We start from the raw sequence: 22,927 nt of genomic DNA, 5'->3' as shown, positions 1-22,927 counted from the left end.
TGGAATGAGTACGTCTCAGGGGAGGAGGCAGATTAACAATGAAACTCATCTAGAACGTGAGGGTGCAACCTTCAACTCTATTGGACAGCCCCTGGATGCAGATCAGATGTCCCTTCATTCCTTCTGCAACAGAGAATGAAAAGTCAAGGGAAACCCAAAAAGCCTACTCGTTCATGGTAAAAGCCAAGAGCTCTTTAAACATAAAGTGATGGTGGTTCACTTTCTGTTAGAGTGAGGCTCGGCATAAATATTGGTAGATTAAACTCCTGCTTAACTTGCAATTCAGAAAGACGTAGGGACTGAGTCACCTTATTTGGAGAACACTGTATTCGGTGGTCCACATCAGGTTCCAAGCTCTTACGTTCCTGGCCAAAGTATGTTACGAGGATAAGGTCTTAAGGGCCAAATGAAGGAGGAACAACTCCCCACAGGTTCAAATGGAGGTTTCCTCAAAGTGTTGATACTAGAGTGAGGTCCCAAGCTGGTGTTAGTTCCTGGATAGGAGAGAAGAGGTTGAATGTTCTTGATAATTGGTGGTGCAGAACCTTTTTATGGGAAGATGGTCCTTGCCTACCACAACGCATGGGAATTGCTTGTTGTGAGGATGAATGTGACATGGAAACAAGATCCTGAAGGTTAAGGAATAAACCTCCCAGCAGAGGGAATTCCTGGTCATATTCGAACGATCAGAGCTGATGGAGTGTTTTAAGTCCTGAGGCCAAATTGGTCTGCTCCCCGACCTTCATGGGTGCTTCTGAACAAGAAATACCAGAGAGAATTCTGTCCTGATGAAACAGAATCCTCTCACAATTAGTCTGATGGACATGTCTCTTCCCCACAGCCAGGAAGAATATTACCTCCTGCCTTAAGAAGTCTTTGTGGAAGGGCCCTAAACAGGAATGGGGTGGACTGGATGGAGAAGCTTGTGAAAACTGCTTCGAGGATCCATCTGTCCAAAGTGATGAGCTCCCAGGAAGATCGTAATAGGAGACAGAATCCCATAATGGTGAGGGGGAATAAGTGCATGTAGATCCACAGCAAGAAGTAGTTTACACTATCAACCAATGGATCAAACAGACATTGAAGATTATCACTGGCTGGGGGTTGCGGACGGGAAACCCTTAGGAATCTAGGTTTCTTCTGTGTGCGCAAGACGGGATGTTCAGCCATTCTCATAGGCTGGTAGCAGACTGGGCAAATGTTGAGTTCTCTGTAACTGATGTTATTCTTTTAGTTGCAGTATACAGCCACTAGAGAACTTAGAGTCACCCAGTAGTTCTTCAGAGAATGGAGGGACCCATCAGTTGTCACTCAACAACGTGGGCCTCAAAATGAAGGTCCTCTACAGTACTTTGTACCTCCAGGGGAGGCTGAAAACCACAGTAGGAAGGTTGGCACAGACTACTGCCTAACCATAGACATTATATGCAACTGCAATTGTACCACCCTGGAGAGCATGGCAGCTGTTGACTCCTGCAGTGAGGCCTGAAATTGTTCTCTCTGCTTCTGAGGCACATTTTCAGTAAGATGAATATTTTATAAACTGAAGTACATTAGCCATCAGGATTTGATAATAAGCCACTCTGAACTACCAGAGACCAACTAGCATTTATGACCCAGTAGATCAATCATTCTAGATCCTTGTCCAATGTGTGTTGAACGGATTAATGCAGTCTGTTCCATTCATTAAAAGGTCTTGACCACCAGAGAGCCGAGAGAATAAATACTGAGCCTCTTGGAAGGATAATACTTTTGTAGACTCATTCATACAGAGTGCAAAGTGGATGGAGTTCACCACTTCTGTGCAATAAGACTTTGCTCCGACTCTCAAAATGAAGGCTGAGTCAGATGTCAGTGTCAGAAACTCTCTAGATGACTTCTAGGTATGCTCTGTGATCACAGTACTGCAGGAAAGGGAGCCTCAGCAATATCTGTTTGGACTGAGTCTCTTCAGACCCAGACCAGGAAGTGACTCTCTCTTTTTCGTCTGATTCTGGAGAATGGGGTCCTTCCTTGGGATCTAGCATCTTGGTTACTGCTGGAAGGACAGCTGGTCAAAAGAACCATATATTTGGGTCTCTCACCACGTGAGTCTCAAAAAGCACTACATAATAGGAAAGTAGTTTTTCTTACCTCTATTTTTAGATGTTTTTAAATCTTAAATGACTTTACCTTTAGAGGAATGTGGATTTCTCCCAAGCAGCGAGAGGCAGGTTGAAATCTCCATCACTCAAGGAAGGACTTGTGGCACTATGGAAGGTTTGAAGTCCAGGGTCTACAGCCTAACCCACACTGGGCTGCAGATGAGGGCCGGGAGTGAGGGTGGTGAGGAGAAAAGGACCCAGAGGAAAGAGGGATGACCCCTCAAGCGTGAACTGTGCCAGGAAAAAAAACTAAGAAGAAACTAAAATGACAAAGGCAAGAGAAGCAAAGGGCAGCCAGCTGCATAGTTCAACTGCTGGGCACAGATGCTCTGTTGCAAGACACTGACATTTATTGGGGTATGAAGTGAGAGGCATAGTGCAGACACCACTGACAAACATCGCTGATATCAGAGGAGCAGGAGCAGCAGCATTACTGACGTAGAGCACCCAAGGGAATTACTCAAAAGAAGATGTGTGCGGGCGTGCGTGTTATTTCCATGAGTGATGTCAACACACTCTGCCATGCAACACCACCCTAAAAATTCAACATGTGCAGTGATGAACTCCTCAGACTTTCTTCCATGTGAGATCTTGCTGACTATAGGCCAGTGATTGCTAGACAACTATAGAAATGTTTTTATTTCTGCAGCTTAACAGCTATCCTCCTTGCCAATCTCAAAGTCTTCCTACATGGAGTCAAGTGGCTAAACATGCACAAATCTGTACTTAGTTATTTCGCATTGTACATGCATGGACTTTTATTGTCATTTCATTGCGTGAACACAACACACAGCTGCAATACACACTCGTTTGTCACCTCCCCAGCCAAACAAGGATTCATTAACCTTGTTGTGTACAGATTTGTCCATCTACTTCCAGGTTATTAAGATCGCTCAGCATGTGTTATTACTGTTATTGAGAATATAACTTAGTCCCTTTACCTTAAAATTCAGTGGACAAAACGCAAAAATATAGCTATTCTGCACCAGTTCAATTCAAACACATTATTCAGAATTTAAACTGGATTTGAAATCAACTTCAACTGAATTTTTTTCTGGGACAAAGAGGTACAGATGAGATTCTAACTTTGCCTTCCCCAAATGCCATTACATTTTTCAGAAGCAAGTACAATACCCCACGCGTGACCCGGCTCTCCAGCCATGCATAATAGCGGTCTGACCCTCTGCACTGTAGCCCAATATACTAACCAATAAATTGCAACCTCAACTTCTTAAAGTCAGCATTCTTATAATGATTAAGTTTCTGCCAAAGAGTTTATTACAAGAAATTTGTATACAAGTTAATCTACAATTTCTTGAAATTAACTTCTCTGCTTTTACAAACTGTGTTAGACTTATCTATACCACATGAGGAATGAAATTAAATCTGGGAATTGGTTTAAGTGTTATGAAAGCCCCTTTAGTGAGAAGGTTAACATATCTTTTAAAACTAGATTAGTTATTTGTCCTTATTACTTTTAACCTGCATCATAACATGTTGGAGAGGCTAGGAGGGTTTTTTTTTTTAATCCAATTGGTTTAAATGTGATCCAGTTGAGATGACTTCATTATACTTGGATAGCATATTTTGTTCTGCGTTTACTAGGTTTCATTCAAGAAACTTTGGTTATATGTTTTATTATTATTAACCACACATTTCAAATACAATTTTGAAAAGCTTTGTCTACACCAGGCAGCTTTTAGCGACATTCCTGTGCCGCTAGAAGTCCGACAAAGCACTGTTCATACTGGTGCTTTTCATTGGTAAAACTTCTGCTGTGTGTGTGCACGCACAACACTGCTAAATGACAAAAGTTTTGCCAACGAAGTTCCAGTGTAGACAAAGACAAAGCTAAAACTATTAGTCTTTTTTCTTTTAACTGATCCAGGAAGCAACTTGAGGCTAGAAGGTGATACCACAGCTGATCTTTAATGCTTCTTATAGCACTGTTACTATCAGTGATTCTCATAGCACAATTACTGTGCATTACATACACTTAAACACTCTCACAAGTTATTTTCTTTGTTTCAGACAGACCGACCAAGTGAAGTTGAAGTAAAAGGGAAGTTACATTTTTTGGGCCATATATTTGCTCCGGAGGTGGCTCCCTCCAGGGGAATGTACTTAACATGCAAGACTACAGATGGCAGGCAGCAGGACTCTCAGTAAAGGCATCCAGTTCATATTGGAATCATGAAATACTGCTTTTATCACACAACAGGAAGCCATACAGAGATATCAGATATCAACATGGGTTGACTTAAGTTTTGAGTCATGAGGGGAGCCATCTCATGCAGCTTATTTGGAAGTAGATACAATGCCTTACTCTTCACTAGAGCATGGTAAAATTGATGATTGAAATGATACTTCAAGTGTTTTCCATCCCAATTTTCAATGTAATATCAATGTTATATAATTTTATTCAAATAATATCCCGGTTTTTTTGCATCTTTGCTTTATGCACATCCTCAACTCACACGGAGGAGGAAGGCTGGACAATAGGTGCTTACAATGTCTTACACTAAGCCCAAGAAACTCAATATCACAATCACCTGTCAAAAAAGTGATTCCATTTATAAAAATAAGTGGATTTATTCTAAAGCATTGGTAACTGCTCAGACTTCAGAGTAACAATCATTCTTCATTTGTTCTTTCCCACCCCAATTGCTACTGCTCCCCTTTCCTTAGCAGCCATCAACTACGTAAGGCCAATATTTTTCTTTACAACATCCACATGTCTCAATCCATATGTCTGATGCATAAGTATGGGACATATTTCAATAGCAGTCATATCTAATACACAGAATGTGCATTAGTCATGTACTGAAACCAGACAAGTTAGTAGCAGTCAAAGGGCCTTGTTTCCACTATGTCGTAAGGAAGTAACACCCTTCAAAACTCTCCTTTATTAAAATATTGATTGTGTATTTAAATGGAAAATTCATCTTTTGTTTTCATGAACACTCACCTGGTCCATGTAAATTCCGTGGGTGGTGGATTTGCGTCAGCATTACACCGGAGCTGAACATGCTCTCTTCCAATGAACCAGTTTCCATCATACCCAGTTACCGAAACTTCAGGGGCATCTATAAAATACGAGACATTTCACATTCCAGTATTCAAAGTACATTACTAAAAAGGAGACGCACTGCTTAGAATGACATGTCTACATGTTGTATTTAACTAACAGTATGGCAGTGCTTAATCTCCAATGAGCAATGGTAGTCCTACCTGGAAAGCTTAGGAAATTACACATATACATGGGTAGTTGGCATCAGAGTCTTAACATAAAGCAAATCAGTGGGCCCCATAAGTTTTTAGTTTTTTAACTCAAAAAAGCGGAGTTAATTATATAGTCTTTATGTCAACAATGTCAATTTTTAGCATGATGCAGTGCTAACTTCAATAGTTAAAATATACCAAATGCTGTGAATTCAAAAAAATTCATTTACACGGTGGTAAATGATGAATTGCACATATGACATGAGTAACTTCTGGCTAATGATTTATACTGTAGTAGGTACCTGCACTGTGCCTATGTTAATACTACTAGTCAAACCAACAAGGAACTTTAGCGTATTCTGTGTTTAATTTTTTTTTCCCCAAAGGACTCAACAAGCAATGAATAGTGATAATGGCTTCAATCTGAATCCCATATTCCCAACTTCTTTCCACCCCTCAGTACAGCAGCCTTGCCCACAGAATCTCACACTAACCCAGCTGTAGAAAATGTCTGACAGTTTTAAATACACACTTATTGGAAGGCTTCAACTGGGATGCTTGGGGCAAATTCACAGTATTCTACAACACAGTGTAAACATGCAGATATAATTGACACACCAACTGAAACGGTCTGCTACAGTAAAAAGTAAAGGTATAGCACACTTAAGTAATATGAGGTCAGAATTCAGAGCAGGATAGTTGCGCTCAGTCCAGGACAGTAGCCTCAACTACGTCCTCCAAATGCAGGTGGCACAAAGGGTGAAAAGGAGAGCAGGACTTGAAATCTCTCTCTCTTCTCACTAAAGCCACAGTTTTCCAACTCTTATATAGTTTAGTGTTATTAATTTATGTTTGAGGCATGTTATGCATATTGGTTGTTGCTACTGGGGTAGGCCAGAAAGGTTACATTATAGAGACTGGCAATTTTCTATTAGGCTGGTCTCTCTTTAGCTATTGTTACCAATAATGTAAGGACACAGCTTTTTTCTCTCCATACTGTGTACTAATGCAAATGACATGCAGGGAGTAGCAGTTTAAAAACTGATATTCTTCCTCAACAGGAGTGCCTTAATATTCAGTTAACCTGCATTTTATATTTACACATGAAAAAAACACCTTATGATAACCTCCTTCCTTATTCGCGTATCAGGACACAAGTCCTAGATGGAGTATTAACAGTTCTCACAACATGCTCCTCATTCTTACATTTTTTTATGACCACTCCAGTACAATACTCTACTCGGTTCAAGTGCAAAGATTCAGAACTCAGTTAAAGACTGTTAGTATACTTTGAAACAAAGCACTAAGCAGAACTGCTTCTCTATTCATGCTCAACACAATTTTAAAGAACTCTAGGCAAGTTCTCATGAGTATGAAATCCTGTATCTTTTTATAATTTGTTTTGGAAGGTGTTAACGTTTCTTCGTTTCTAATACTGAGGAAAAGATGCATAACATAAGCTAAAGTTCTTTCCAAATTCAATCATAGACATTAAAACCAGCCAATCCTCCAATACAGACTGTTCTAAAATTCAGAGGGGTAGCCGTGTTAGTCTGGATCTGTAAAAGCATGAAAGAGTCCTGTGTGGCACCTTATAGAATAACAGACGTATTGGAGCAGGAGCTTTTGTGGGTGAATACATACTTCGTCTAAGCTCCAATACATCTGTTTGTCTATAAGGTGCAACAGGACTCTTTGCTGCTTGTTCTAAAATTGTTAAAAGTTCATTGATTGAATAGCACATACTTGTCTTTCAAAAATGTTCTTTACAATTCTTACAAATTGTTAACAGTGGGTTTACTTGATAGGATACTGTAAGGCTATGTTAAAGGAGGTTGTGTATTACTTGGAATAGGTCATAATTTTAGTTTTTTAATACCATTTCAAATGTTTCCTGATTCCATGTTAACAATTTTACTATCAATGGCACTCTCAGACCATAAGTTTATTTATTATGGTATTTCCCCAAGACGACTGAAGGCAAAAAATCAATAATTATACTAGAGTCTCAACATCATTCCCATCCCGAATGCACCAAATCGATTGCCAGTGGTAACCATAAAAAGAAACGGGTGTTTAAATTTACTGAAAATTCTCTTTTGGTCATGTATTTATGCCACCAACTAGAAACTGGTGGTAAATATTTAATTTTTTGATAGAGCAGATTACAGCAAGGGGCCTGATGTTCAGTAAGGAGAGAAAGTATCTTTAAAATATTTTTACCACTCAGTTGCTTCTCTGAAGTAGTAATTAAGTTACTCTAACCCATCAATATTTTCTATTCTGAGATCTACATCCCATGTTTCCTTTCCCCCTCTCCTGCACACCCATTAAAGTGTTAAAGTTTGTGTTTCAAAATGGATGACTGAAGCTAACATTTTTAATCCTTAGGAACCCCAATATGTTCTGGACTTTTGAAAATTCTGGTCATATATTTGATAGCCCAACTTTAGGCATCCATTTTGGGTTCTCTGGACTGAAGTTTGTAACAGCACATCAAAATGACCAACATAGCATACAATGTAAGGTTTTAAGAAATTCAACTTCTTTATGGCAAGTTACAGTTACTCTTCAATGGGGAGAAACTGATTGGAATTTATTTTGGGGGCAACTCTTGTCAAAGTCATCAGGCCATCAGAGCACCGCATTATTAGTAGTCAATCTAGGGAGATATGTAAGGCCATGTCTTCAAACTGCAGTTTGGACTATGGGAATGTGAAAAGGACTGCACATCAAGTGCTCTACTTCAAATCCCCTGCGTGGATGCCGTGGGTGTGAATGAAGAGACTCCTAAATTCACACTAATTTAGTCCGGTTTTAAGAACCTCTTAGTTCACACCCACAGTATCCACATGGGGCAGTTGCAGCTCAGCACTTGGTGTACAATGATATTCACACTCCCACAATCCAAACGGCAAGGCATTGTAAACAAGCTCTACATTTGTTAGGGCTTTAATCTGGGGCCATCAGGACAGAGTTTTTCAAGCAGCCAGAAGTTCACCAGGAAAGGGCTAGAAAGAGGTCTTTTTATTGTTGTATTTGTTAATGAACTGAAATTGAAGTAGTATATGTACCACAATTTTCCTTGTGAGATGTGAACAATAGTAAAGATGCAGAATCCAAAACAATCTGGTCACACACAGAAACTTATCTGCTGCAATAAAGACACAAACATCGCTAACAGATGAAAGCTCTGCAAATTTCTACAGCTGAGCTAGAAGGTGGAGTTATGAAATTATAAAGATTATTATTAGGGTCAAATAATGAGGGAGGCTTGGTAATTTATCATCTTTTATCACTAGTTTCTTTTAGGGACGTCAAGTTTAACAAACATATATACAAAGAAAATGAACTTCCAAGTGGAGGGATTCTCAAATTATCCATGCTCTCTCTAACACTCTCAGTAGTATAGTGAGTGATCTGGTTAAGCACAGTTACCCCATAACATTTTTCATCACTGAAGTTCTTTGGGGATATCATGACTTGTATTATTCCAAGTGTGATAGAAATGGCAACCACCATTCTAAGTATTTTTAAATACCTCAATTCTTGTTGACAAGGTCACCCAGAGGATTCAGAGGGCCACGGGCTGGGCCGGGTCTTCGGCTGCAATTCAGTGGCGGGTTCCTCTCGGAAGGAAGGACGCACCATTGAATTGTTGGCCTAAGAATGAAGTGGCGGTAGTAGAGCAGCCTAAGTGCTGCCGACCGCGGCTCTCCTTGCCCTCGCCACTTGTGGCACTTGTACTAACCAGGCAGCATTCCGAGGCTTTGACAGCACTTCAGCAGTGGGTCCTTCACTTCCCCGAGTTTTCCGCTGCACTGAAGGACCTGCTGCCAAACACCTGGCGTGAGTGAAGGGCCCGCCACCAAAGTGCCGCCGAAAACCCAGAGCAGCTCATGGGGCCCCTGTGGGGCCCGGGGCAAATTGCCCCACTTACCCCTCCCTCTGGGTGGCCCTGCTTGTTCAATGGGAAAAAAGATTTTGCTCATAACAAGTCCTTGTAAAGCCTCAGAGGAGGAACTGAATTTTCAGCTTCAACATCTGAGTATTAGTCACATTTGTTAAAAAATAAGGGTCCATGAAGAAACATAGGAGGAATCTGAATGGGTAATTAAATCAACTTAATTAAAAGGTAAGCAGCAATGTGTCTCAGCAAGTAGGGCAACTGATTGGGTCTCGGGAGCCCTGGGTTCTATTCCCAGCTCAGCCAGTGGGCTGCTGCAAATCCTTGGTGAACTCACTTCACCTCTTCCTAGCTCTGTTTCTCCCATCTGTGTGATGGGGCAATGATACTGACCTTCTTTGTACACTGCTTGCAGATCTACTGATGGAATGTACTCTAAGGCCTAGTTGTCGTATGACAGTCCAGCAGCTAGAAAAGCAACAGTTAACTTGTTGTATACTTACATAGTATGTCCAATGTGTAAGGACATCTCAGCTCCTTTTCCAAAGCCGGATGCCTCACAACACAAGTTAGGAGTCTTCCTCTGGCAAATTTGGTGGGTATGAGTTTGTACTGACTGACAACTGTCACGGTTTCATTTGGAAATAAAGTAGAACTGGATTCCACTTCTCCAAGACCTCCTTCCCAATCAATATCTGCAGCAGGTTTTCCAGTGGCTGCTCTACAAATGGCTGCTACTGTCTGATTTTCACCATCTATTAAAGAGTAAGGTCAGCCTTGACAAAGCCCTGGCTGGGATGATTTAGTTGGGGATTGGTCCTGCTTTGACCAGGGGTTTGGACTAGATATCTCCTGAGGTCCCTTCTAACCCTGATATTCTATGATTCTATCCCCAATAACTTACAGTTACTAACTCATTTTCAATGCAGATTTGTTTATCAGCAGGTAAAGTTGATGACACAATGGATACTTAAAAGTAATCTGGACAACTGACAGCTCTGACATCCTTGTGCTGCACATTGCCAGGATGGACTGATTCAAAATCAAAGTGATAGAAGTCAAATTTTAATCAGCAAGCAAGAAATCTTGTTTTATTCTAGCTTTGTATCTGTACTTTATTTCCCCACCACCATCACCAAGGTAAGGTTGATGCTCATTCGTTGGTAACCATTAGAACATGTGAAGTGCAACTAAATACAGCCTTTAGGCTACATTTGGTGGGACTGGTTTAACTAACCAGGAAGAGACACTATATTTTACACATTTACTTAAGCAATTCTGTAGTTTAACTTACATGTATTCAGGGTTTTTTTTAATAAATATCATAGAAATGTATGATGCACTTATTTACAACTACACATATCCAGTGTGATTAGAACCCAAATCTTCGTTGTTGTTTACTTCAAGTGCTATCACCTAACTAGTTTCATAGATACCACGGGTTGTTGGGGGTTTTTTTTGGTTAGTTTGTTTAGGTTTTGTTTGTTTGTGGTTAAAGAGAAAGTAGTACTAAAGATTCTTGCTCCACAAGCTATTAAACAAATCAGACCCCATTATGTCCTTCAGCCTTTCTTTGGTAGTTAACAGTGTGACTTGCAGCATTACGCTCTGGCCACAAAACATTCTTTTCACTTATCTTCATTTTTCTCTTTTTTTAAATATAGCTATCAGATAATCAACATGCAAAAACTCAAGATCAGGAAAGACCTAAGAGATGCCCAAGAATCAATGACGTCCAGGAGGTTGAACTCTTATACACTAAGGGAAGCCTCTGAGGAAATCAAACTTTTAAGTGCAAGGAAATTTAGTCTACTTATGAATGTCAAGCCAGTTACAAATAAGAGACTGATTTGACTCACAGGCTGCAAGGTACTAACAGGGAATATCCAGCTGCCCAACATTTTGTGAACTCAGGTGTCCAGAGCAACTCTACTGCAGTTTATATTTAAAAGAAAATAATTCTTAAAATAGTTAGTATTAACTTAAAGTCCATTTGTATATTTTATTTATGAATAAGGTTGAATTATGCATCCGCCCAGTGAATACAGTTAGTCACCCACCAATTCTTGACTGAACGTAGAATTCTTACTTAATCCAAGTAGTCTACTGTCTAAATAATGCCACTTGTTGATTCAGAGGTTAGCAACTTTGTACAGTAACTCCAGTTCTTCAAGGTGAATCCCCCTACATGCACTCCACTTCATGTACATCTTTGACATTTTCGGTAGCAGTGTCTGTTCAGCACACGCAGATGGCTCCAGACCATCTCATGTCCCGTCTTAAGAATACAGGAAGCAGTGCAGGCAAATAGCCCTCAGTTCCTTCACTATCACCAAGAGACAGACTGCAAAGCAGAGGGGGGAAAGAGCAAACAGTAGAGCACCTATCAAGCCATCTCTAAGAATTTCAGTTCCTGTAAAATTAAATCAACTTTCCTTTCTCAAGTAGTGACCTGATGGGTGCTCCACTTCAAACAACTGCCAACCAGCATCCAGAGGAGGGAGCAGATTTGGAGTCAGATTTAAGACTGCTGACAAAACAGCACTGTCATTAGCACTACCTAACCTGGAAGCCTGTACCAAGACATATTGTTTGGAAAAACTGAACTGGTGATCAAGTTGTGACTTTGCAAATTTCAGTGACTCGCACACTTTTCCACAGTGCCACAGAAGTGGACTGAGATCTAGCTGAGTGGGCAATTACTCTAGAAAGGGACAGAACATTAGTGAGCTTATAACAACTCAGAATATCCCCAGAAACGCATTTTGAAGTCTTTTGGGTGGAAAGTGTATATTCTTCTGATCGAGCCACAAAAGAAACAGTCAGAGTTTCTAAATGGGCTGGCTCTGTCCAGATACAAAGCTAACATCCTTCCGACATTCAGAGTATGGAATGCAGATTCTCCCCTGGACTGGTGTGGCTGGGAAATGGAGTGGGGGAGGGGGAACCACACATACAGAGAAAGGTAAATGGCCTGGTTAGTGCGGAAATCGAAGAATGGTTTAGGTAGAAGTTTGAGATGAGGCTGTCATGAAACTTTTTCCTTAATACTGTAAAGGGGCTCCAATATTAATGCCCCTAACGATCGGGCACAGGTACAGAAGTGATGCCATTTTAATAGGCAAGGGGAATAGAAAACAACTACTGTAGCTAGAGGCACAAATGAAGGTTCCATGAAGCTGTTAAGGACCAAGTTCAAGCCTCATACCAGAGTAGGTTGGCTTATTGTGGGAATAAATTTATCAGTGCTTTAATGAACTCTGTCATTGTAGGGTATGCAAATACTGAATCTCCCCAACCTCACCCCTGGTAAAGTTGTGATTACTACCAGATCTTTGGCAGAACTCAAGCTAAGGTCTGACCTTCTTAATTCCAAAAGATTATCAAGAACAGCAAAGAGGGGAATGGATAGGAAAAACTGCCAATGAAAACACCAGTGATGAAATCTCTATTTTTCAAAGTAGCTAGCTCTGCTCCAGATCTTTCTGCTGTTCAACAGGATGTGCTGTACCTCTGTCAAGTATTCACTATTCCTCAAGAACCATCGAGGAGTCAAGCTCTGGGAGGAAGAGTGCCCAGAACTGTGGGATAACAAATGGGCAATAACTGGAAGGAGAAAGGACAAAGTGAGACAAATCAATTGAAGTCTCTTGGCCAAGTTGGTGCAATTAGGACAACCCTGGCTTTGTCCCGCTTGATCTTGTTCAGCAGACTTTGGGGGCAGTAGTGTCAATAAACATGCAGAGAGAAGGCCCTTTGTCCAATAGGTGAGAAATGCACTCCTATGACCTGATGATCTCCTCCTCTCCCCTACACAGAGCAGAATTTCACACTATTTTCACAGTGGTTGCAAAGACGTCCACTTCCAGGAATCACCAGGTTATGAAAATATGCTTGGGTCGCAGAGTTGCACTCTCACCTTCAAACCTGGGAGAAGTGCCTGCTCAGGTTGCTGGCTCTGGTGTTTTGTACACCTGGAAGGTAAAAGGGTGAGATGACCACGTTCTTCATTGTACACTAATTCCATAACTTCACTGGTTCAGCACAAAGGGATGCTCAGCACAGCATCTCGCCCCTCACTTCATTGTTTATATAATACCACCAATGCAACATTGTCTGTCATGACCATGACAAACTGGTTCCTGAGGAAGGGAGTAAGGTGTATTCAGGCATTCCTGACTGCTCTTAATTCCATGAAGTTGATATGGGGACAAGTGCTGGGCACACCATTTGTGCTGAGCAGTGTCTCCCACCTCATGAGGAATAAGCTGAAGTTATAGTAATCACAGGAGGTTGGGTGAAGGGAACTCCTCCACATACTTTGGACAGGTCCCTCCACCAACCGAGCCAACCCAATACTCAATGAGGGACAGATACAATCTTGCCTAGACTGTGCTTGTTCTGAGCCATCCCTGCAAGCAGAAACCGTGTAACTTGGCATGCTGCATCACAAAAGGTACAAGCTGCCATGTGTCTTAACCAGACAATTTCTTGACAGTCTGTGGAATTAATTCAAATAAGCGTTGTTTGTTAGTATCAAATATGTACCTGGTAAATCATGATGCAAAAATACTCAGGGGTCGAGAAAATCCAGCATGGGGTTTGCATGTGGAGGGGGTTCTGGGTGTACTGGTAAGGCTTAATGGAGGTGTCTGGGTATGGGAAGTCTGGACGCACAGGGGTTGGGGAGATGGGGGAGCAGCTGCCTGTAGTGACCTCTCCCCTCACAGCTGAGGAGCGATGGGGGTAGGAAGCAGGGGAAGATGCTGAGCTTCCGGCAGACGGTGGGAGGTTTCTGGGGGTGAGTCTGAGACAGCTCCAGTCACTCCTTGCAGGGGAAGAGAAAGTCTCGGCCTCTCCTGTCTCCAGAAAAGACGGGACTAGCAGCAGATCCCAGCTCAGGATTGGAGCCACTGGATAGGTTATCCCCAGCCCTGGGGTGATTTACCTCTCCACCGGCTGCTCTGGGTGCCTGAAATGATGTACCTGCGCAGCTAGGGTTTGGTTTGTGACTGCTCTTGCAGCTTCTCTTTGCTTCCCTGCCAGAAAGTCATTTTTCTGCAGGGAAGCAAAGAAATCTGCAGGACATGAATTCTGTGTACTTGCACAGAAGGGGCCCTCAGCTGGAGGGCCAACTTCGCCACTAATTTTCCTTCATTTACTAAGGCCTAGAGCTGGGCCTTGTCCTCTGCAGGGCACTTGTACTTAAGCTCTGCCAGCCTCCTGTACGTGGTGAAGTTGTATTGCAGGAATACTTCCTCTGGCGGTTAGGCAAGTCTCTACATCCTGAGTCCACGGGTGCCTATTGAGATTCCAAAGGGACTTGGGTTCAGCATGCTGGAGAGGCAGCACTGATGGAGCATCCAGAGCTATGTTTGTAGACTGATGCTCTAAGTGTCCCAGTACCGAGGTCTCCACTGGTGCCAACAGATCCTGCTGCTTCTTTGCTTCACCCTCCAGCCAGGGGGGACCTTCATCATTGTCTCTGCTGGATCCTAGTACAGGTAGGGGAGGGAAATCATCTCTTATCAGCAGTCCACTAGGTGCTATTATGCCTATCATGCTACTGAACTTTCAGTACACAGTAGGAAGGTAAACACAGCATTATGTGGCAAGATAGTATTATGCTATCACACCTCTCAAAAACCTTCCTCTTTGACTACAGGTTAAAGTCAAAATATAGCATGACTTGTGTCAGGTCTAAACTCAAAATGTGTATTGTTCTTCATGTTACTATAGTTGTGAAGACTTTCTACCCACATAACATCTGTCTCATGGGTATTCCACAATGCACCATCTAAGCCACAATCACAGCCTTCTCTGTCCTTACGATGACAGTCTGAAGGGCAGAGGCCTTCCTGATTGCACTCACGACAAACAATTGCTTCGTATCCAACTTTTTTTCAAGGTGCCCCATTCTTCCCCTCACCCACAGAGCTCTACAACTGACAAGCAATTCTTTTGTACCTTACTTAGGCTTTGCCAAGGCTTTACTCATTCAGCCTTTTAAATTAATTCTTTACTGAAGAAAAGTAACTGAGGAACTAGAACTGTTGCTTCAAATCCAAGCTATAGAAAGTGGAGCCCCACAAAAAAATAATAGTCCATATTTCACAGAAGCAGTTCTAGGACTTAGTGTACTAGAGTAACTGGGAGACAAATATCAACTCAAAAAAATTCATCCTGGAGCTATGTTACAGTCATTGCCACAACAAACATGTCCCTAACATTATTGCTCAAACTGTTTAATGGAGATATATTATTCAGCTATTTTCAGGAATTTCTCCATTATCAAATCTTTTTATTTTGCTTAAATGCAACTGCTCTTTTTTACAAAAAAGATGTTACAGGCAAGAGCAAAATTACTTACAGTATGGAAACAATGCATCATTTCACCTCCTATTGGAGAGGGTTTGTCTACACTTTTTTCTTCCATGCCTGTATCTCTAGTCATTAGCGTTTTAGCTAAAATCACTAATTTATAAGTAAACTAAATTCATTTTAACCACTGTTAATGGCATTAATATCAAAGAGAAAACATAAGAATGTGAATTAGTAAGATAAGGCCCCAGTTAAGATTTTACTTCAACCATCTGGCTGGGATGATTTAGTTGGGAATTGGTCCTGCTTTGAGCAGGAGGTTGGACTAGATGACCTCCTGAGGTCCCTGACAACCTGATATTCTATGATCTTAAAATACCCAATTTTTTGAAAAAAAAGAACTACTTCGTATTTGTTCGACTACCCTCGCTAATTTTTTAATGACCCATTACATTTCTTTTTAAAACAGTACGTAGCAATTTACTTATTTCAGCATCAAAAGCCTTTCTATAGTCATTTAGTATCTCATCAGATCCATACACCTGAAACATCCTGAACAGAGCTCCTTTAAATTATATATTGATTTTTCCATTTAAGTCAACAGCTACATGCATCTGATGAAGTGGGTATTCACCCACGAAAGCTCATGCTCCAAAACGTCTGTTAGTCTATAAGGTGCCACAGGATTCTTTGCTGCTTCAACAGCTACATTATTTATTCCAAATTTCAGAACAAGCTTTGATAAAGTTCTTTTTTGCCTTTAGTTGAATTGTTTCTAAAATTCGAGAAGAAAGCTTCTAAATAAAAATGCTTGAAATTTTTCTCAATCATATGCAGTTTATATTAAACATACTAGAATGTGAATGTTTATTTTTAATTAACTGCACTATTTTAGCACATATTTGTCAAACTTTTGAAGTAGCAACAATTTCATCTCAGCCTATTGTCACTCAACAAAGAATCTCTTCACTCAGCAAGCACTGCCCAGTATATTAATTCCATCACTCAATGTTTATTTTCTCCTTCTTGCACTTAAGACCAAACCATATTACCTACTTTTTTTTTTAACAAAAATGCACACACTATTCTCAGCTTTTGGATTATTTGACAGAATTTGAATCAAAAGGCTCATAGTCCTCTCGTGGATGTGGCTACTTCGACCAAAAAAAAGTCACAAAGCAACTAATACTGCATTACAACACCTGCTCTGTGTTGTCTTCTAGGTCAGCCAAGAGGATTGTTAAAGTAAACTTGAGACAGAAGAATAAGTTGTACACTTCTGCAAGTCACAGCATTAAGAAACTCGATCACTTCCTTACGATGCTGGAGCCCGCTAACAATATTTGAAACATCTATCAAACGCCACTACTGAACTTTCAGTACACAGCAGGAAGGTAAACACTGCCAATCATTATGTGGCAAGATACTGTGCTGTAGATTCAGACCGCAGCTTGCCACACACAATGTCTCCATGTAGCCAAGTCCTATAAAGTTTGTTTAGCTTTTTGTGGAGGTTTTGGGGGGTAAAATAATCAAATATAAAATTAAAAAGCAAACATACCCAATACAGTTACAGTTGTTGATGACTGAGCATTTCCTAGTGGGAATGTAACTGCTTTGCATACATATTCTCCTGAATCAGAGAAGCTTATATTGTGTAGGATGATGGTTGCATCAGTAGGTGAGTTGTTCTTAAGTGACACTCTTCCTTGGTAGTCTCCTTGAACGGCAAACCCATATTCAGGCTGATGAACAGCAATGGTCTGTTTACTTTTACCATGCATCTTTTCCCATGAGATTTGTGTTATTGTTCCATTTTTTTCAATTATGCATTTCAGGGTGACATTCTTCCCCCAAACTGCTGTTACATGTGGACCAACAACTGGTCCAGCCAAGGCACCTAAAACCAAATAAATGTTGTGTTAGTTGAGAGATGGGTCCAAATCACTAACTTAAGAACCATATTCCAACATAGTTGTCAATAGGGAAGGTGGGACCTTGAGCTGTTCAGGGTGTTGGGATCCAAAGTTTTGTTAGGGCTCAGTGCACTGATTACTACCTTCCTACCACACATTCAATCTTTGAGAGCAAACTGACTATACAAAGGTACTTCTACTCTTTCTTCTGGCCATTTGGTTTAACTGGGTCATGTCCTATTAGGGAGCCAGAGTAAGATTCCCTAAAGCAGCAAAAAAAAAAATCCCCCAAAACAAACCACATGTCCAATACTGAAAGATTGTAGGTGAGTCACAGTTAAGTTGAACTGTTTAATACAGTGGTCTCCAAAGTGGGGTGCGCAAAAGGATCCTTCGGGGTGCACTGCAGGAGGAGCGCCATACTGACAGCTAAAATGCTGTACTTTCCCAGAGTGCGGTGTGGTTTGGAAATTCTTAAGCTGCGATTCTCCATGCTAAACGTTTCCTTTCCTAATAAAATTGAACAGTGAGCTGTTATCTTTCAGCTCACCACCCTGTCAGAATTACATTGCGGAACACTTTTTTCTCCTTACCCTTTGTGTGCATGGAGAGTAGCACGATCAAGGAAATGTGAAGCTGCCAGTGTGATTCTTCCAGGCAACCCATTGCTGCGATTCTGATTTGCCTGTGTTCTTCTGGGTAGTCCCCGTGCTTGGCGTCTGTCAGATCCTCAGACAAGTCTGCCAGCAAGCCTGAGAGGACAATGTGAAAGACAAACCTGTTACAAACTGATTCTGTCACCACACAAACCTCAGTTGATCACCTCATAGAAAGGACAACAGCAGGGCAGCAAGGATCCCAAGCTGGAGTGAATTCCTGAGACAGGAGCATGGCCTGATTGCCCACACAGAGATCTGTGTAAACTTGGAAGCTGCCCCCACCCTCAGTTCCTTCTTGCCAGAAACGCTGACAGAGGGGAAGGAGGGTGGGTCGTGGAATGGACATGAGTAATCCATCTCGAAAAACACCAGTTATGGAACAGGTAACTGTCTTTTCTTCTTCCAGCGCTTGATCATGTCCATTCCACATTAGGTGACTCCCAGCAGTTCCTGTGGAGGCAGGTAGGAGTGCATAGATACATAGACTGTAATACAGCTCTGCCAAGCCAAGGCCCCCTGGACGTCCAGTCTTGTGTGGTCTGGGACAGAGCACAGGCAGGAATACGTCCTTGCTCATGTGGAAGGAAGATACCAGCTTTGATACGAAGGCTGGGTTGGGCCGCAGCTGGACCTTGTCCTTATAAAACACTCCCTTTACAAGAACTCTAGTCCATACGAACAAAGCCTAAGCAACGCTAGTAAGAGTAGCAAACATCCCATGCACCGCCACTGACTGCAAGAAGGAACTGAGGGTGAGGGAAGCAGGCAGCACCCCCTATACCGTGCCATGCGGGCGCCACTCCAGAGGGGGCCGGAGCAGCTCCTCTATGGATACTGCTGGTGGAAAAACATCCCGCACCGGTGCATGTGGAGAGCACACACACAATGTGCAATGGACATGAGCAAGCACCCAAAGAACAGCTACCATTTACTAGTTCAAACCAGCAAGGGACCCATGCCCCATGCTGCAGAGGGAGATGAAAAGCTCTAAGGGGGTCTGCCAGTCTAACCAGGGGGGAAATTCCTTCACAACCCCACGTATGGGTCAACACCATTTACATAATCAGATACTCACTACAAAGGTTAAAGGGAGATAGACGTACACTACAGAATAGCTCCCCAGGTGTACCTGTGGGACTCGTCAGGTTTCTAAGAATACCCGGTGATAGTGTCTCTGTTTTATGTTGCAAATGCTCAGCTGTGGACTCTGTACTTAAGCAACAGTGGTCTGTATGTGCCGATGGGAGGTGGGGGGAGAGAGGACCTTCTTTCCTACCCTCTATAATCAAAATGCATTCCACGGATTTATATGTTTCAGAGTGGTTATTTTCATCTCTCAGTGACACTATTTTTTTTTACCATATCCTTAGAAAACCATAAATAACCCCCATGGACTTGAGACAGAGTTGAACTGATGCGTCTGAGGTAAAAATCAGGCTTCATGGATCAATTTAATCTACTGTAATTTCACCGACTGCAGTGGAATTACACCAGAGATGCATTCGGTCCCAGAATCACTATCCATGACTGTACAACTGAGGGCCAAATGCTGCAGTCCACATGAGGAATGGATCCTGGTAATGCACAGGAAAAAAGGGTTGCCAACCAAATCCTGCTCTCTTGTGAGGTAAGAAGTCCCAGGATTTGGCTGTCCCCAGGACCACGCCAGCAGCGGCCCGTGTGGCTATCTTGGAGGCCAGGGGATCAGCCACGCTGGCTCCTGCAAAAGTAATGGAGGTCGTGGAAAGTCACGGAATCTGTGACTTCCGCGACTTTCGTGACAGCCATGCAGCCCTAATTACTATTTAGATAGCACCAACGATTTACTTGACACCTCACAAGCAGTGTTTGGTCACATTTTTAATTTAATATCAAATCCCACTGTATTGTTAGCACAAGAAAACTTTTAGCAGCTTCAGTGGCGTAGTCAATTGTATAATGTGCCATTCAAATGTAATACATTGGCTTATTCTCAAAACTATTTGAATTAATTCATTTGATCATTAATTATAGTTAAAAGAATTATTTCCTTTGATTATCTTACATCCCTTTTTATATAACCACAAACCCCTAATTAATTTGCACACCTTGACATGTGAATGTCAACCAAGAAGACCATGATTTCTCTCATCATTTCTTGCAATATCAATGAGAAACCTCTATGAAGGCCTTTGATTTACTTAAAAGCACAGACACTGTACTGAATGTAACAACAGCTTTGCTTCTGAGACTGGATATCTGCTGACCATGTAGCGAAAATGAAACAGCAGTAACAAGTTCAGAAAGGCCTCTAAGGTACTACTTTCCTTTGTGTGATGTACCAATTGCAATAGCTTGTTCATGAAGACTTGGCTCTGAAAGGCAACCAATCAAGCAATTTTACACTAAGATCTATCTGAAGGATGAAAACTCCCTTGGGAAACTTCCCATAGAATCTCTGCAGTGGACAGGATTTATGTTCGTGCTCCCTTCTCTAAAGTTGTAGTCATCCAGGCCAACATATTACAGATCTGTATATATTTAACTTGCTTGCCTAAAAGTCAGGCACTTTAAACCATGTTTAGACACGTAAACAACAATGGTCTGATTTTCACCCACAAACCCCTTTGAGGTCAGTGAGACTCGCAGATATTCAGTACTTACAAAAAGTGACCTGATGTTCAAAGGCGCTGAATGCCTGCAGCTCCCATCAGCTTCAGTGGTAGAGTTTGTGGATGGAAAGCAGGCCTAATGAAAATAAAACTGCACGTACAATATATGTACCAAGGACTCAGGTTCAAAATTTGCTACAATCTATAGGTTCAGGGCTTTTTTTTTTAATTCTGTTGTATTTTGTTTTATCCCTGGGTTGGGACAATATTAGTTTCTCATGGACTGGGAAGTAAAGGGGGCTGAAATGTTTTTATTCGATGCCTGGGCAACCTTAGTATTCTGGTATTTGCTAACTTCTAAGTATTTGACTTCATAACATTAATGCTCTTTTAACATAGAAGGGTTTTGTAATTTTATATAGCAAAAATAGTATGTAGAAAATGGAATTGAACACAGAAAATAAAATATTGTAACCAGTTTATACAAACATTGCATAATTCTTTATAAGCCTAAACTTACAAACTGATGTGTATCTTTTTAATCTGCTAACACAATTAAAAGTAAAACATGATTCTATTAAATAAAAAAAACAAAAAAAACAGGTCAAAAAAACAACACAAGACAAGAGGGTGGTTTAAATACGCAGCGTGAAGAGGTATTCAAATGTAGAAGGGCAAATGCAATTCAGTCTGCAAGGATTCAATTCAGTGAAATTATGTACAGGCAAAACTACAGAATCCATTTTAAAAATTAATTGGTGGTGATCTTCCTTGACTTTGTATTGTGAATGCCTGGAATTTTTTTTGCTTGTTTGTTTGTTTGTTTAAGTACAAAATCCTGCTTTTTTCCATATTATGTTCTAGTCTAGGAGGTATTTGGGGGGGCAGGGTAGAAGAGGGGGAGGATGGGAGGTATTTGGGGGGGTAGAAGAGGGGGGAGGTATTTGGGGCAGGGGGTAGAAGAGGGGGAGGATGGCAGGGATTTCGGGGCAGAGGGCTAGATGTGGGGGGTGGGAGTAGAAGGGGGGGTATTTGGGGCAGGGGGTAAAAATGGGTGGGACATATTTGGGGTGAGGATAGAAGAGGGGGAAGGTATTTGGGGACAGGAGTAGAAGGGAGTGGGAGGTATTTGAGGGGTGGGGGTAGAAGGGGGGAGATAGGAGGCATTTGGGGGCCAGGAGCTAGACAAGGGGGGCAGGAAGTACTTCAGGGGAGGGGCGGGTGGAGAGTATTTGGGGGCAGGGGTAGAAGGGGGTAGGAGGGATTTGAGGGGTGGGGGTAGAAGGGGGGGGGATAGGAGGCATTTGGGGCCAGTTAGGTCCTGTGTTTGTGACCCTGACTATAAAATGTGTCAGTACAGCCTCATGGCCAGAGTCAATACCATTTACCCGTACAGGTACCAGGAGTTTAGCTGGGCCCTTTTCCCAAGCCCGGTGGTCTGCTGTCCACACCTGTCCATAGCCAGAATCCATAAAGGGATATTCTCTCCAAAAGTGCCCTTCTTACCTACACTCATAGCAGTGGTCCTTAGGCATTCCAGTGCGCGCGCAGAGTCCGGGAGTCTCTGATTTACTTGGGGAAGCTTCTTCCCCCCTCAGGGTAAGATGCGTTGCCCAGTTCCCACGAGTGGTCAGTGGAGGCCCAGTGGTGTTACGTTTGTTCCAAGATCTCACTACCTCAGGCCTCAATTGCTTATGATTGGAATTCCGACTCCATCCCAACTGTACACTCTGGTTTGGGGATTTGTCGCTCTGATCCTTCCATGGCCAGGTAATCTTCCATTAGCGAGACAGTTTTGGACAGGATAGTGGGGCGGTGGCATTGCACCCACTCTCTTCCCCCTGCCGGCAGTATCTGCATGAATTGTTCTAGGGCCATGGCTTCTGCTATTTGGGGCCTGGTAAAGTTCTCAGGGCTTAGCCATCTCCAGCAATAGTCCTGCAAGTGCTGGGCCACGGCCTGTGGTCAAGCTCCAGGCAGGTACCGTTCTTTGTGGAACCGCTGGCAGTAGGTCTCCAGGCTAACGCCGGTGTAATCTAATATGTCGGCTTTTACTCAGGACTAATCCAAGGCTTTGTGAGGATCAAGGTTGTGGTAAGCATTCTGCACCTGTCCAGTCAGATAGGGGGCCAGCAGGGTGGCCCAGTGTTCTGGGGGCCAACCAGCA

The 22,927-nt window shown here is 42.1% G+C and overlaps 1 protein-coding gene across 1 annotated transcript in view; it reads right to left on the bottom strand.

The window, feature by feature from the left end:
- LOC142047887 (nectin-3-like) overlaps positions 1-22,927 on the bottom strand; it is a 39,425-nt gene that overhangs the window by 14,633 nt on the left and 1,865 nt on the right. Inside the window, exons 3-7 of the mRNA XM_075073430.1 lie at positions 19,776-19,889; positions 18,104-18,262; positions 17,142-17,494; positions 9,777-10,044; positions 5,113-5,230 (exon numbers count right to left, since the gene is read on the bottom strand). Coding sequence (XP_074929531.1) covers positions 5,113-5,230; positions 9,777-10,044; positions 17,142-17,494; positions 18,104-18,262; positions 19,776-19,889 — 1,012 coding nt within the window. The remainder of the gene's footprint in view (positions 1-5,112; positions 5,231-9,776; positions 10,045-17,141; positions 17,495-18,103; positions 18,263-19,775; positions 19,890-22,927) is intronic.

The sequence above is a fragment of the Chelonoidis abingdonii genome, chromosome 18, assembly GCF_003597395.2.
Source record: "Chelonoidis abingdonii isolate Lonesome George chromosome 18, CheloAbing_2.0, whole genome shotgun sequence".
Classification (NCBI taxonomy): domain Eukaryota; kingdom Metazoa; phylum Chordata; order Testudines; family Testudinidae; genus Chelonoidis; species Chelonoidis abingdonii.
The sequence above is the reverse complement of the archived record's forward strand: the minus strand, read 5'-3'. Positions and strand labels throughout refer to the sequence as shown.